Raw genomic sequence first — 15,832 nt, 5'->3', positions numbered from 1 at the left:
TGAAGGATGTGGGTGATATCTCAGTGTATAAAATGATAGGTATCAGAGGCAAACATTACTTGTAATACACATGAAAAATGTACATGAAATGCATGTAAGTGAAAAAGCAGGAACAACCAGGGGACACTGATGCATATAAAATGGAAACACATAAAAATGAAAAAGCGGTTGACTTCCCTGAGCATACTATAAAGCCACTTTACTTTTAAAATTTTGAAAATAAACGTGCACTGAAAAATAATACACCTTCTGCTTCACTCCCCCTCCCAACCTCATGTTTCCCTGGGCCACCGGCTCATCTTCAAAGCTCTTCTCTCTCTAATAGCCCCTCGCCCCACAGCAAGCCTGATCCCCTCCACAGGTATGTGCCCCCCACCCCCAGGTCCAGAGTTCCGTCCTCAGAGACTGCCACTGTCCCTATAGTCTTCAGAGCTATTCTCTGCTTACGCAAGCCCATATATATTTCCCTCATCCTTTTTACACACGAGGTATCATGTTGTACATGGTATTTCACAACTTACCTTTTACGTTATTTATAATGTCTCGGAGAGCATAGTACATAAGCACACACACACTTGGCCTGCTCTTCTTGACTCCTGTATTCTATTCCACCACTGGATTCTTTTGCTGTTTTATTGTTCTATTCTTTTATTATTCTATTCTTTTATTGTTTGATGAACCATCTTTTACTGTTGGATTATGGATCTTTTAACCACATATTCTATTGTTGCATGAACCTATTCTTTAAGTAGGCTGCAGAAGGGCATTTTTGGTTATCTTCAGTCTTTTCTGCTATTAATAATGCCGCAATAAACACCTTTGTGCATCCGTCTTGGCATAAATATTGGGGTGGATTTAAAACAAATTCCTGGAAGTGAATTACTGAATTAAAGGGTATGTGAATTCTGAATTTTATCAGAAATTTCCCACAGCTCAACAGAGAAGTTATACCATTTACACGCCCACCATCAGCATACGAGAATGCCTTTGTTCATACCTTTCCCAACACACCGTATTATCCAACTTTTTGATCTATACTAATCTATTGTTGAAAAAAAATCTTAATATTGTTCTAATTGGCTCTCTCATTAAAGTGATGGCCTTGGTATGCTTTCATAAGTTTAAAAGCCATTTGTGATCTTTGTGTATTTCTTTTTTTAATTTTTTGTTGTTTTCTTATTGGAGTATAGTTGCTTTACAATATTGTGCTAGTTTATACGTACCGCAAGGTGAATCAGCTATACGTATACATATATCCCCTATTTTTTGGATTTCCTTCTCGTGTAGGTCACCACAGAGCACTGAGTAGAGTTCCCTATGTTGTGCACGTTTCTTTTTCCAGGAACTATATAGTCACATATGTTGCCCATTTTTCTATTAAGTTGTTAGCCTTTTTTTTTTTCTGATTATAGTAGCCTCGAGAAATAATTTGTGGACTAGATAAACATAGTTCAATTTGTAAACGTATATTAAAAGGTAGGTAGTGATAGACCACCTCCCTACTCCTGCATCCTCCCTATCCAATAGAGAACCAAGGTTATTCATTTCTCGGGTGTCCTTCCAGAAGTTCTCTGTACATATTCAACAAATAAGAGTATCTTCCCCCCACACTTTGACAAACCATAACATCCTCTCACTCTGACCCACATCTTGCTTCTCAAGATACCTTGGAGAGTGAGCTGCTTATGTACACAGAGCTCTTCCTCATTCTTTCCACACCTGCAGAGCATCCTACAGCAAAGATGGACCACAATTTACCAGCTGTTTCTTTTCCACCTTTTGTTAGGACTACTGTTAGGACTACTACTCTGTAATGAAAACCTCTCACACAGAATGTTTCACTTATGTGAAACAAGTAAATAAATACATTCCTAGAAGAACTGCTGGGCTTGTCTACTGGTAATCCTGAGATTTTGCCAAAACAGACCCGGATGGATGTTGTATTCACTGACATGCCCCACTCCCCTGCCCCCCAGCTGTGTTTGTGCATGTTTCATTTCAAAGGCTTTTCAGGGACTTCCCTGGTGGATCAGTGGTTAAGAATCTGCCTGGGGACTTCCCTGGTGGCGCGGTGGTTAAGAATCTGCCTGCCAATGCAGGGGACACGGGTTCGAGCCCCGGTCCTGGAAGATCCCACATGCCGCGGAGCAACTAAGCCCATGCGCCACAACTACTGAAGCCCGTGTGCCAGAACTACTGAGCCCATGTGCCACAACTACTGAAGCCCACGTGCCTAGAGCCCGTGCTCCACAACAAGAGAACCCACCACAATAAGAAGCCCGCGCACTGCAGTGAAGAGTAGCCCCCGCTCAATGCAATTAGAGAAGGCCCGCCCGCAACAACAAAGACCCGACGAAGTCAAAAAGAAAGAAAGAAAGAAATTTATATTAAAAAAAAAAAGAGTCCGCCTGCTAATGCAGGACACACGGGTTTGAGCCCTGGTCCCTGGAGATCCCACATGCCGTGGAGCAACTGATCCCATGCAGCACAACTACTGAGCCTGCACTCTAGAGCCAGTGAGCCATAATTACTGAGCCCACGTGCCACAACTACTGAAGCCTGCTCACCTAGAGCCTGTGCTCCGCAACAAAGAGAAGCCACCGCAACGAGAAGTCCGCGCACTGCAACAGAGTATCCCCCGCTCGCCACAACTAGAGAAAGCCCACGCGCAGCAACGAAGACCCAAAGCAGCCAGTGAATAAATAAATAAATATATTAAAATTTTTTTTTTAAAAAAGGCTTTTCAAGGATAATTTTTTACTGCTTGATTTTCACCTTACTTGCTTACTTTGGGAAAGCACTGCCGTTTAAGAAGAGGCTTTCCGAAATAAAATAAAATAGACGTTCTGGGGCTTCCCTCATGGTGCAGTGGTTGAGAATCTGCCTGCTAATGCAGGGGACACGGGTTCGAGCCCTGGTCTGGGAGGATCCCACATGCCGCAGAGCAACTAGGCCCATGAGCCACAACTACTGAGCCGGCGCATCTGGAGCCTGTGCTCCGCAACAAGAGAGGCCGTGGTAGTGAGAGGCCCGCGCACCGTGATGAAGAGTGGCCCCCGCTTGCCACAACTAGAGAAAGCCCTCACACAGAAATGAAGACCCAACACAGCCAAAAATAGAATAAAAATAAATGTGTGACTCTGTTCTTTTTAAAAAAACAGATTGATTGATTTTTATTTATTTGGTTGTGCCGAGTCTTATTTGTGGCAGGCAGGCTCCTTAGTTGTGGCTCCAGGGCTCCTTCGTTGTGACTCGCAGTCTCCTTAGTTGTGGCAGGCAAACTTAGCTGCGGCATGCATGTGGGACCTAGTTCCCTGACCAGGTATCGAACCTGGACCTCCTGCATTGGGAGAGTGGAGTCTTATCCACTGCGCCACCAGGAAAGTCCCAAACTGAGCATCTTTCCTACTGAGTCTGGATGAAATCATAGAACAGTCACTACAAATCATAGAATAGTCACTACAAATCAATCCAAGTTGGCACGGCTGGTCAGGGGATGGTACTCTAAGGTCTCAATTAAGCATTCTTTCTTTTTTTTCTTTTTCTCTTCTTTTATTTATTTTTTTTATTTAGCCATGCCATGTGGAATGTGGGATCTTAGTTCCTCTACCAGGGATCGAAACTGTGCCCTTTGTGTTGGAAGTGTGGAGTGTTAAAAAAAAAAAGAAAAAAAAGAAGAGGCTTTCCTTAAAACACTTCGATATGAAACAACCAAAATAGCAAGGAGCTGAGAAGGGAGCGGACACCCTCGCATATATAAATATAGTGTAAAGCGCCCTTGCTTTCTACACAAAGGGACATCTCCTGTACGTATGGATATATAATACTAAATTGTGTATTATAGCTTTTACAATCCTATATTTATTATTTCCTTATTGTAGTTAATAAAAAATCTTCTTCCCTGTTTGTTGTTGAGTATGAAATTTTTCCCCCTAGGCAGTTAAAACATTTTTTATTTTTCTTTTTACAGTTTGTTGAGCTTTGTTTTGCTTAGAAAGGCCTTTTTCTCCCTCCCTTTCCCCATATTTTCTTATTTTTTAACTAAAATATTTGATCCCTCTAGATTAAATTTGGATGGAAATCCAAACTTATTTTCCTCCAGCTGGCCAGCTAGTTGTTCACTGTTTGTTGAATGAAAATCTCCCTCCATTGGTCTGAAATGCCCCTTCCTCATACTAAGTCCCATGTGTAATCATGTCCATGTCTGACTTTATATTCTGTTCTTTCTGCCTTATTTCCTTCTGCTTAGGTATTTCCTAGCAATTCTTGCATGTTTACTTCCCACATGAATGTTTTTATTAATATTTAAAAAAATTTTTTAGTTTATATTGGAGTATATTAGTAATTAGTATATTAGTAATTAGTAATTAGTATATATTAGTAATTAGTATAATTAGTATATTAGTAATTAGTAATTAGTATATATTAGTAATTAGTATAATTAGCAATGTTGTGTTAGTTTCAGGTGTACAGCAAAGTGATTCAGTTATCCATATACATGTATCTATTCTTTTTCAATTTTTTTCCCCCATTTAGGTTATTACAGAGTACTGAGCAGAGTCCCCTGTGCTATACAGTAGGTCCTTGTTGGTTATCTGTTTTAAATATAGCAGTGTGTACATGTCAGTCCCAAACTCCCAATCTATTCTACCCCTCCCCCACGCCCTTCCCCCTGGTAACCATAAGTCTGGTCTCTAAGTCTGTGAGTCTGTTTCTGTTTTGTAAAGAAGTTCATGTTTACTTTCCACATGCACTTTGAACTCAGCTGACTGTTCATGACAGTTACCACCCTCCAGCCATGGAGCGCCCCACCACGGGACATGCTCTGTTCTGGACGTTTCACTGAGAAATCTTTTTCAACTGCACAATAGGCCAAAGGGAAGACATCTGAACCATTTTGCAAATGGCAAAGTGAAACATCAAATGTCACAAAGTTCATCAGTGAATGAGCGAGGATTCTCCAGGATTCCAAGTGACTCCACACTTACTCCCTCTGTGAGTTTATCTACTTGCTTAAATCACAGCAACAGGACAACTCCAGGGCCTCTAGTAATAGTATTTTAATAGTCATGACCCTTAAATTCCATCTACTTGTATCTGTGAATAACCTCGCTTCCTAAGTTTAATTCTCCATCTCAGAAAGCTGTAGCACATAAAATGTTAAGGCTTAAAAATATTTTTTTTACAGAATTAGATTTAACTTCTTTACAATGAAGTCAATTCTGTTTTTTCTTATTTATCATACAGCTGGAGATTAAATGCATTGAAATGTCCAGAAATTTCTGGAAACGAACTTCCCCTCTTCTCCTTCTGCAGCTGTGAGACCTTATCACTGGGTCTCCCTAACGTCACTCACCCTTTGTCTTTATTTGCTCCGTGTGTAGCTTTTACTGACTTTCCCTCCACTAATTTCCCTTCACTAATTACGTGTTCAGCTCTATGGAATCTGCTGCTAAACCTGTTCCTTGAGTTTGTTACTGTGCATTTTTTTATTTCTAGAAATTCTATTGGGTTCTTTTTCAAAACTGTTAATGACTTTTTATAAAATTCTGTTTCCTGAAGGCATCTCAAAGGCTGCTTTTAGTTCATTAGTCATAATCAGCCTACCTAATAAACAGCCTACATCTGATGATCCTGATTTGTCTGAAATACTTGGAAGCTGTTTTCCTGGAGGTGCACTGGAGAGAGTGCATTTAAAGAACTATATAGAAGAATGTCTTGAGGCTAGTGAAAGTAATTTTCTCCAGAAAAGATATGTGTTTGCTTTTGCTAGGGGTCTGAGTCATTACCACACCAGGACCATCTTTTAAAATTGTATATATTCAAGGCTTGAAAATCCCTGGACAACCCAGTCAATTCAAAATAGGATATAATTCAACACAAGGTGTTCACTTGAGGTTAACGTCTACGTCAATGGACTTGGGCTCCCGATTACTTAGTGTGCAGAGTCTACTGTCAGACTCCTCAGCTCCAACTCGGGGGGGTTAACAAGTGCCCTTGGGTAAAATGTGGCTTCCTGGTACGCTTCCACAGGGCCGGGGGGCGCATCCCTGGGGGCACAGCGCGATGGTGAGCTCAGACTGGTGGAGAGCACCAGGATGCTGGGGTGTTAGAAGGACGTTACAGTGAAAGAGGAAAACAAGCAGGAGATGTAAAAGATACGGAGAAGAGGACATCAAAAGGCCCTCAGACTACCCCTGAGACCGGTGGTTGAGGCTATCAATGTCTCCTTCCTGACGGTCACATCTGCACACAAAGGGGGCTCCTGCGAGAGGGCTTCCCTGGACCCACCCGTCACTCCCCATGGCTCTTCTTCACTGCTCTTATCCCCATCCGAATTTTTTTCCTTGTTTGGGGGGCTGTTTACTGTCTGTCTCCTTCGGCAGGATATAAGCTCCACAAAGGCAGGGCCTCATTGTGAGCATCTCTGGGACCCCAGGGCCTGGAACAGAGCCTGACACAGAGGGGCTTCTTCACAGGTCTCTGGTGAACACGTGGATAACGCGCAAACCACTGATTTCCGCGGTAAGAGACGGCAAGTCAGGAGGCGGCAGTACCCTGCGAGGAGAGTGGGGTTATGGAGCTGATCTGAGATGAGGACCCAGAAGGCTGCTCAAGGGGCAGAGCCCAGGAGACAGGAGGATCTACAGGACCCTGGGAAGGGGGAAGATCAGAAACAGGGAAGGAATCATCCAATTAAAGGTAATAAAGACCAACCTCACCAACCTTGGTTTCCTTCTTCCAACAAGGGTTACAAATGAAAGGCACTCGGAGCAGAGGATGGTCTCGACCACACCTTAATGTCTTGGGACCTAAACATACTAGACGTCTTTTTTTTTTTTTTTAATTAACACAAAAATTTTAGAGCCGTTTTAGGTTCACAGCAAAATTCAGGGGAAGATGCAGAATTTCCTATATATCTCCTGTCCTGCATTATCAACATCCCCACCAGAGTGTATATTTGTAAGAATTGATGAACCTACACATCATTATAATGAACCGACACATCATGAACACCAAAAGTCTAGTTTACATTAGACCTCACTCTCGGTTTTGCACACGTTTGCACAAATGTATAATGACATATATTCATCATTATGGACTCATACAGAGTGATTTCCCTGCCTTAAAACCCCTCTGCCCTGCCTAGTCACCCTTCCAACCCACTCCCTGCCAATCACTGATTATTTTATTGTCTCCGTAATTTTGTCTTTTCCAGAATGTCATGTAGTTGGAACCATACAGTGCATAGTCTTCTCAGATTGGCTTTTGTCACTTAGTACTATACATTTAAGGTTCCTCCGTATCTTTTTATGACTTAATAGCTCACTTCCTTTCAGCATTGAAATATTCCATTGTCTAAACATACCAGTTTCTTTATCCACTCACGTACTAAAGGAAATCTTGGTTACTTCCAAGGATGGGCAATTATTAATAAAGCTGCTATAAACCTCTGGGTGCAGGTCTTCCTATGAACATAAATTTTCAAGTCCTTTGGGTGAGTACAAAGGAGTACAAATGCTAGATCGTATGGTTAGCATATGTTTAGTTTTGTAAGAACCTGCCAAACTATTTTCCAAAGTGACTGGACCATTTTGCATTCCCACCAACAATGCACGAGAGTTCCTGTTGCTCCACATCCCTGTCAGCATTTGGTGTTGTCAGTGTTCAAGATTTTGGCCATTCAGATAGGTGTGTTTTGGTAACTTATTTTTGTTCTAATTTGCATTTCCCTGATGACATATGATGTGGAGCATCTTTCCCTATGCTTATTTGCCATCTGTGTATCTTCTTTGGTGAGGTGTCTGGTAAGGTCTTTGGCCCACTTTAACCGGTTGTCTGTATTCTTGTTGTTGAGTTTTGAGTTCTTTGTATATTTTGGATAACAGTCCTTCATCAGATTGTTAAAGGTCTGCAGTTTGTCTTACAACTCTGTGTTGTGGGTGTGGTGGATTTTGTCAAATGCTTTTTCTGCATCTATTAATACAATCATGTGATTTGTCTTTTTCAGCCTGTTCATGTGATGGATTACACGAATTGATTTTTAAATATTGATTCACTCCTGCAGAGCTAAGATAAAGCCTGCTTGGTTGTGGTGTAAAATTCTGTTTATACATTGTTGGATTTTATTTGCTAATATTTTTTTTTTTTTTTTTGCGGTACGCGGGCCTCTCACTGCTGTGGCCTCTCCCGTCGAGGAGCACAGGCTCCGGACGCGCAGGCTCAGAGGCCATGGCTCACGGGCCCAGCCGCTCCGTGGCACGTGGGATCCTCCCGGACCGGGGCACGAACCCACGTCCCCTGCATCGGCAGGCAGACTCTCAACCACTGCGCCACCAGGGAAGCCCATTTATTTGCTAATATTTTGTTGAGAAATTTTGCCTTTATGTTCACGAAAGATACTGGTCTATAGTTTTCTTTTCTTGTAATGTCTTTATCTGGTTTTGATAATAGGGTAATGATAGCCTCCCAGAATGAGTTGGAAGTATTCCCTCTATCTTCTGAAAGAGAGTGTAGAGAATTATTACAATTTCTTCCTCAAATGTTTGTCAGAATTCACCAGTGAACCCATTTGGGCCTGGTACTTTCTGTTTTGGAATGTTATTAATTATTGATTCAATTTCTTTAATGAATATAGGCTGATTCAAATTGGCTATTTCTTCTGGTGTGAGTTTTGGCAAATTGTGTCTTTTAAGGAATTCGCCCATTTCATCTAGAGTATGAAATTTGTGGGCATAGAAGTTGTTCACAGTATTCCTTTATTATCCTTTTAATGTCCATAGGATCTGTACTGATGGTTTCAATTTAATTTCTGATATTGGTAATTTATGTTCCCTCTTGTTTTATCTTAGTCTGATTAGAGGCTTATCAATTTTATTGATCTTTTCAAAGAACTAGTGTTTGGTTTAATTGATTTCCTATTTTCTATTTTATTGCCCTAATTCTTATTATTTGTTTTCTTGTACTTACTTTGGATTTGATTTGCTTTTCATTTTCTAGTTTCCTAAGGTAGAAACTTAGGTTATTAACTTTAGATCTTTCTTCTTTTCTAATACATGCAATGCTATAAATGTCGTCTAAGTACTGCTTTGGCCGCATTCCACAAATTTTGATAAGTTGTGTTTTCATTTTCATTTGGTCCAAAATATTTTAAAATTTCTCTTGAGAATTCTTCTTTGACCCATGTGTTATTTAGAAGTGTGTTGTTTAATCTCCATGTATTTTTGGATTTTCCAGATATCTTTCTGTTATTGAATTTTAGTTTAATTCCATCATAGTCTGACAACAGATGTTGTATAATTTCTATTCCTTTATAGTTGTTAAAGTGTGTTTTATGGTCCAGAATGTGCTCTATCTTGGTGACCATTCCATGTGAGCTTGAGAAGAATGTGTATTCTGCTGTTGTATCCAATAAAGTTAAACATACACTTAGCATACAATGCAGCAACTCCACCCCAAGGCTATCCCCTAGAAAACAAACTGCATGCATTTATGTTCATAGTATCCACAGAAGATTATAGTCAAAACCCAGATATAACCCAAAAGTCCATCAACAGGAAAACAGATAAACAAATTGTGGTATACTTAGGGTAAAATACTCACTGATTTAAAAAAAAAAAAAGAATGCACTGCTGATAAGTGCAACAACATGGATAACTCTCAAAAACAATATGCATACCTACTGAATGATTGATCACATTTAGATGAAGTTCAAGAGTGGATAAAACTAATCTGTGGTGAAAAAAGATAGAATAGTGGTTTCCTCTGAGCACAGGGTTGGAAAGATATTCAATGGGAAAGGGCACGGGGAAAACTTACTGGTGCGATGGAGAAGTTCTTTATTTGGGTGGAAGTTATAGGGCTATTGTGTGTATTTTACGCATATAAAGTATACTTCAATGATGTAGGTTTATTGTAGGGGACAGATGACAGAGCTGGAGGGTGCCACAGAAGCACATTTACAGCTCAGTCTGGCCAACGCAGCACCCAAGCCACGCTGGTCAAGTGCCATTTCAGACCCGGAGTGGCCCGCCCTGGGCTCTGACTGGCTGCCCACACTGCGAGCTGTGTTCACCCTTCTTCAGGGAGATTGGAGGGAACAGTCTGTGGTCCTGTCTCAACCTGGACACACTCCCCCACTACACTGTATCCTGCTCTTCCTTCAAGGCTTCCACCAAGCCTCTCTTTCTCGCTGCTGCCTCTCTTCCCCACATGCTTCTCATCATCCCAGACTCTCCAGCTACCCTCCGCTCACAGGAGGCTGGTCTAGGAGCCATGGCATGGCTGTGACTTGGGGTCACGAGTAGCTGCACAGATTGGACATCATCACTCATGCATATGTACACAAACAGAGGATGAGACCCAAGGTGTTTTGGTTTTTCTTACTGCTTTGTAAAATTAAGTGCTCACTGCTTTTTTTTTTTTTTGTCTTTCCTTAATTTCACATACTGAATTAAACATACTTTTCTTTTTAAGTGTTAGGATCACTGGATTTAATTTTTTATTTCTTTTGTGTCCTCTCACAGGGCTTTGTGGTCAATGACCATTCGGTTTATACTACAGACCAGCAGTTCTCAAAGTATGGTCAGAGGACCCCTGGAGGGTCCATGAGACCATTCAGGGAATTTGCAAGGTCGAAACTTATACACTATAACATTAATTGCCTTTCCCACTCTCATCCTCCCAGGAGTGTATGGTGGAGCTTTCTACCGTATACTGAGAAGGTCTACATGACTCAGTGAACCAGCATTTTCCAAATGATGGATGCAGAATGATACAAAATCATGCAAGGACAAAAGACCCGTTCCAAGTGCCAAACAGACCAGTACATTTTCACGTAACAGAGTAAGAAACATTCACTTTTAGATTCTACGTTGCAATTCATCTTTAAGAAATTACCATTTGTTGGATTTTGGCATAGTATCAAAGAAGGATGTCCACAATTATGTGAGAAGGATATTAAGATACTCCACACTGTTCCGACTACATATCTATGTGAGGCCAGAGTTTTGCCAGTCCTTCAACCAAAACAACATATTGCAACAGACTGAATACAAAAGGCGCTGTGGGAACCCAGCTGTCTTCTGCTAAGGACATTAAAGAGATTTGCAAAAGTGTAAAACAATGCCACTCTTTTCACTAGATATTTTGTTTGGGAAAGTAAAATTATTTTTCATAAAAACATTTATGTTAACATGCAATACTCTAGTATTATTTTTAAATCAGTTAACAAATATTTTTAAATGTCCTCACTTTTAATTTCAAATGTGTAACCTACAGAAACAAAAACTTTTCTGGGTCTTCAGTCACTTTTAAGTGTGCAGAGGGGTCCTGAGATGAAAAAGTTTGAGGATGGCTGCTTTAGGCTGTCTGACTAAAATACTGAGCAGACCCTTTAGAAATGAAAGGGCCAGAGATACTGGATCTGGAGTCAGACAGACCTGGGTTTCCACCAGTGTCCCACACTGCACTAAGGGATTTGGAGCAACTAATTTAATATCCTTAAACCTCAGGGTTTGGGGTTTTTTAAATTAATTAATTAATTTGTTTGCACCAGGTCTTAGTTGCGGCACGCGGGATCTTCAGTTGCGGCATGCGGGACCTAGGTCCCTGACCAGGGATCAAACCCAGGCCCCCTGCATTGGGAGTGCGGAGTCTTAACCACTGGACCACCAGGAAAGTCCCTCGGGGTTTTGTTTTTAATCTGTGAAATGGTAAGAATAACACCATTTTCAGAGCTGCTGATATTAAGTGAGCTAAGGCATGGACTGTACCAGCGCAGACCACCTGCAGCTAGTAGGCACCCGGACATTTCATTATTTATGCATGTTGCACTTGGTCCTATAAGGCTTTGAGGCAGCCAGAAACTCGGCTGAGTTGGGAGCGAAGTTCAGGACCCTGGCAAGCTGATCAACTACGAGAAAAGCAAAGGCTCTTCATGTCCTGGAACACATCCTGTAAGGCCATAGGAGGGTGGAAGGGCTGACCCTTCAGAGCTCTTCCAACCTTGCGTTGAGGGCCCAGAAACCCAGACAGAGCAGCTCTGTGGAGTTACAGGTCTCAGTTCAATCCAATTCAATTCGCCAAATGTTTATGAAGCTTCTACTAGATGGCAGGCACTATTTAAGCCCCCCAAATGCATCAGGGGACAAAACTGACAAAGACCTGGGTCTTAGGCAGCTCACCTTTTAGTGCAAAGTTATGAAAAGTGAAGCAGCAACACAGGGTCCTAGGGAGGACCCACCTGCAGAAAGGAAAACTCTCGGCAAGGGAGAGGGGCCGAGTACGTGTACAGTGACCCGTAAAGCCTCTCGCGCAGGGGTCATGCAGTGCACTGTGGGGGGAGGCACTGGTGATGTCAGGACGCCGGAGCCAGGGATGCTGGGGGTGATGACAAGTGGGACATCGGGCTGCCCTGGAGCAAGATGAGGGAGGGAGAGGGAGGAAGCCCGAGACTGGGGAAGGCACCTCTTGGGTGAAAACTTTCAACGCTCTTCCTAATCACAACTCCGTCAGCAGCTTCCTGGTCTGCAATGGGTAGGGAGGAAGAGAGCCATCCAGGGTCTGTGGACTCTGGCTTGGCAGAAGGTGTAGACCTCTGAGTCTGAATGGGGCCCCAAGAAGCCGGGAACAGTGAGCTGAGAGTGTAAAGACACCCCTCTGACCTCCTTTCCGTCACCATTCTGGGCTGCTTCCGTGTTCTGGGTTGCAACCTGGATGGGCCAGATGGTAACGCACACTTGAAGGTCCCACGCTGACTGTACCCGGGGTTTCTCTATGAACAGCCACTGCTCGTGGGAAGGACTGGTGGGTGTGTCCAGAGCGGTGCATCTGGACACTTGGAACTGGTCTTGTTTGTTTTTGTTGTCAAGTTGTTACTTGCAGACTGTTTCTCTGACAGTCTCCTAAAGGCCCCAGTGTTTGTGCAGATAATCCGTGGTGACCTTGGAGTTTTCATTGGGAAAGATTTTGCCTGCAGAAACCAAGAGCTGGGTCCCGCCCTTCGCTGCAGAAATCCACTTTGAAACACGTAAGGTATTGGGAAAAGTCCAAAGTTTTCGACTGTTCTGATCCCTGTAATTGTGACTGGGGGTGTTTTTATCCCACGGTTTAAAATGTTTCCTATATATTTCCGGCACCATCACGCTGCCGCGGTTGACACAGCGAGACAGTGAGAAACTGAAGCGGAAGTTAGGCTTCACAGGAGACTCATTTGTGGGGAGAAAAGGCACCCGATTTTCATGAGCTCGAGTGATAGATACAGAAGTGAGTGACGAGCTCCTAGGGGAGGCTGGAGTGACTGTTGCCCATTTGCTGAAGGGAGGGTCCATTTGGAGACCGGAAAAGAAGTTTTGGCCGAAAGTGTAATATAAACCAGTACTATAATTTACAGGGGCATCTAACTGTCTAGTGCTTGGCGTGGGTGGTGCTGTAAGCCCCCCTGAGCAGTGTGAAACCCTATGCTCGACGCCAGATCCCCGGCCGCCCCCCTTGTAGGATGAGGCAGTTGGAGTGCGCAAGGCGGACGATAGTCGTCCAGAGCCACTCAGCTAGAACCTGGGACCCTGCAGTCGGGGCTCCTGCCTTCCCGGAGCGTCGCGCCCCCTTTCATAAAGATGTATCTATACCGAGGTCACCAGGTCCTCGAGGGTCGAGGGGAAATACACACTGACCACACAGAGGCCGTGGGGACCACACGCCATGCCTCTCCCTCCTCGACCTTCTGTCACCTGAGCATCAGTTCTCTGCTTATACACACCCCACCTGGAGCACAAGCCGCGCGAGAAACAATAACAAAAACCCAGCGCCCAAGTTCCTTTCCTTTGTTGCTGGTTTCCACTCTTTATGAAACTATTTTTGTTGGCTTCAGTGGCTGAAATCTTTAGGAGAAAGAGCATGGAAACTGGATCAGACTGACTCGGTTCTCCTAGTTCTTTCCCTTAGCAGCTGTGTGGTCTGGGGTGTGAGCCAATGGTGGGGGTGGGGGGAGGGGCACAACACCTCAGAGGACAGAATAGAGAGGGAACCTAGAACGATGCCGGATGCAGGAGAGGCACCCCACAAATGGTTGATATTATCATCTTCATGGGTCATTTCGTCTCTCACTATCATAAGTGATCAAGAGAAAATCTAGCTGCATTTCAGTTTTGATTTAGAAAAAAGTAACGTAAGGGACTACCAAAGAAACACTGTATGACACCTGTCCTAGGATATTCCAAAGAGAAAAAATGTAAATCCTTCGGGAAAGAAAACTAAACAAAAAATCTCAACAGCATAGGTACGAAATAGGCCAAAACCGCTAAATGGAACGACACGGAAAACATTTCTGAAACTCAGAGATTGGTGAGATGGACTGAGCTGCAACATGTCCACAGCTCTCAGCTGTGTAGGACCGCCTTTCTCCTTTCCTGAACGCAAAGCACCCCTTATCAGGCCAAGAGCATACTGCCTGGACCCCCGCATGGATCACAGCACCCCCTATTCTCTTCCTTCTTCCTGTGAAGATCGCAGCCCTCCAGACATCCACCCGGCCCGGGGCGCTTCCAGGAGTCGCCTCAGAATGAGGCGGTTGAAGCTTGGAATCGCAACGTTTTGAACACTTTTCCTCGGGGAGGTGTTGGAGAACTGAAGGTATACGGAGTGAAAAAAGGGAGGGACGAGACCTTGCAGAAGTCACGAGCGCAGAATCCCCTGGGGTCCCCGAGCCACGCGGTTCTCATGACGTCACTCTGACAGCCCTCACTGGTCCCCCTACCTGCTGCCACCTCTCCTTTCCTCTTTGCCACGCCCCCCCGCCCCCGGGAATCGCCATGCCTGCCGATGCTTTCGGGGAACAGCAGAGGCTCGCCCTCCCCCGCTGCAGCTTCTGGAAGCCTCTGCGGGGGGCGCGGTCGCTGGCCGCTCAGGTGGGGTCGGGGGCGCAGGTGGCAGCCAGCCGGGAGGTCCTGGGTCAAGTGGTGTTCGCCCTCAGGCCCCCTCGGGGGACGAGGACGGAGGCGGGCGCAGGTGTCCCACGCGCTGAGGAGGCCGGGGGACTGGAGTCCGACCCCTGCAGGGCATCCCCGACGTGAGGCTCTCCGTCCCCGGAAATCAGCCGCGCCGCTACCCTCGGGCTCGTCCCTGAGAGCCCCTGGCGTGCCGCTCCCACCCTCGGAGGCCTGCTCGGCGGCCAGCTTCCCAGCCGACCCCGGCCCGGGCCCCGCGGTCCCTTCCCGCCCAGCATCCCGCCCGGGTCTCCTTTCGGCCCTGACCCCGCCCCCGGCCCCTTCAGACCCGGAGCTGCGCCTCCTGTCTCGCCGCTTGGCCACTTCTGGTCTCCGCTCGCTGGGAGCAGTCGGCGCCGCGCCCACGCCGTCCACGCCATCCCCGCCACCGCCGCGTACGCCTGGCCGGGTCTACACAGGCTCTCCCGCCGCTCTGGGACCGCACGTCGAATCCGCACGGGCTTCTCCTCCCGCCAGACGGCAGGTGAAGCAACTCATCTCTACAGCCTCTCCCGCGTCGCAGATGCCGGGTGTGGGTGTGGCCTTTGCGTCCATCACCGCCTTTCCTGCCCCCCACGCACCTCCCCTCGTGTTCCCCGGGTTCCGTCACCGCCTTTCCTGTCCCCTCCACGTGCTCCCTTGGGCCCACACCATTTTCCCTGCCGGGTGGACCCCCCGGGAGAAGCAGGAGCCCGCAGCGACCTTCCTAAGGCGGCCCTGCCTGGTGGCCCCTGCACTCCCTTAGCCTTGCCTGGGGCTGTGTTTACTGAAATTGCTCGACCAAATGAGCCTTCTCCCTGTATGAGGCTGCTCTGTGCGATGCCCACAGCCAAGTTCCCGAGGCTAAG

At 45.2% G+C, this 15,832-nt stretch overlaps 1 protein-coding gene across 1 annotated transcript in view; it reads right to left on the bottom strand.

Annotated features, from left to right (window-relative positions):
- Window positions 1-15,364, bottom strand: part of FAM3B (FAM3 metabolism regulating signaling molecule B) — a gene marked incomplete at its 5' end in the record, with an annotated part of 52,834 nt that extends 37,470 nt beyond the window's left edge. The window contains one exon of the mRNA XM_082655536.1: window positions 15,274-15,364. Coding sequence (XP_082511662.1) covers window positions 15,274-15,364 — 91 coding nt within the window. The remainder of the gene's footprint in view (window positions 1-15,273) is intronic.
- Window positions 15,365-15,832: the final 468 nt, after the last annotated feature.

Source organism: Grampus griseus (assembly GCF_964374135.1).
Source record: "Grampus griseus genome assembly, chromosome: 5".
Classification (NCBI taxonomy): domain Eukaryota; kingdom Metazoa; phylum Chordata; class Mammalia; order Artiodactyla; family Delphinidae; genus Grampus; species Grampus griseus.
This window is presented reverse-complemented; position numbering and strand designations above follow the sequence as displayed.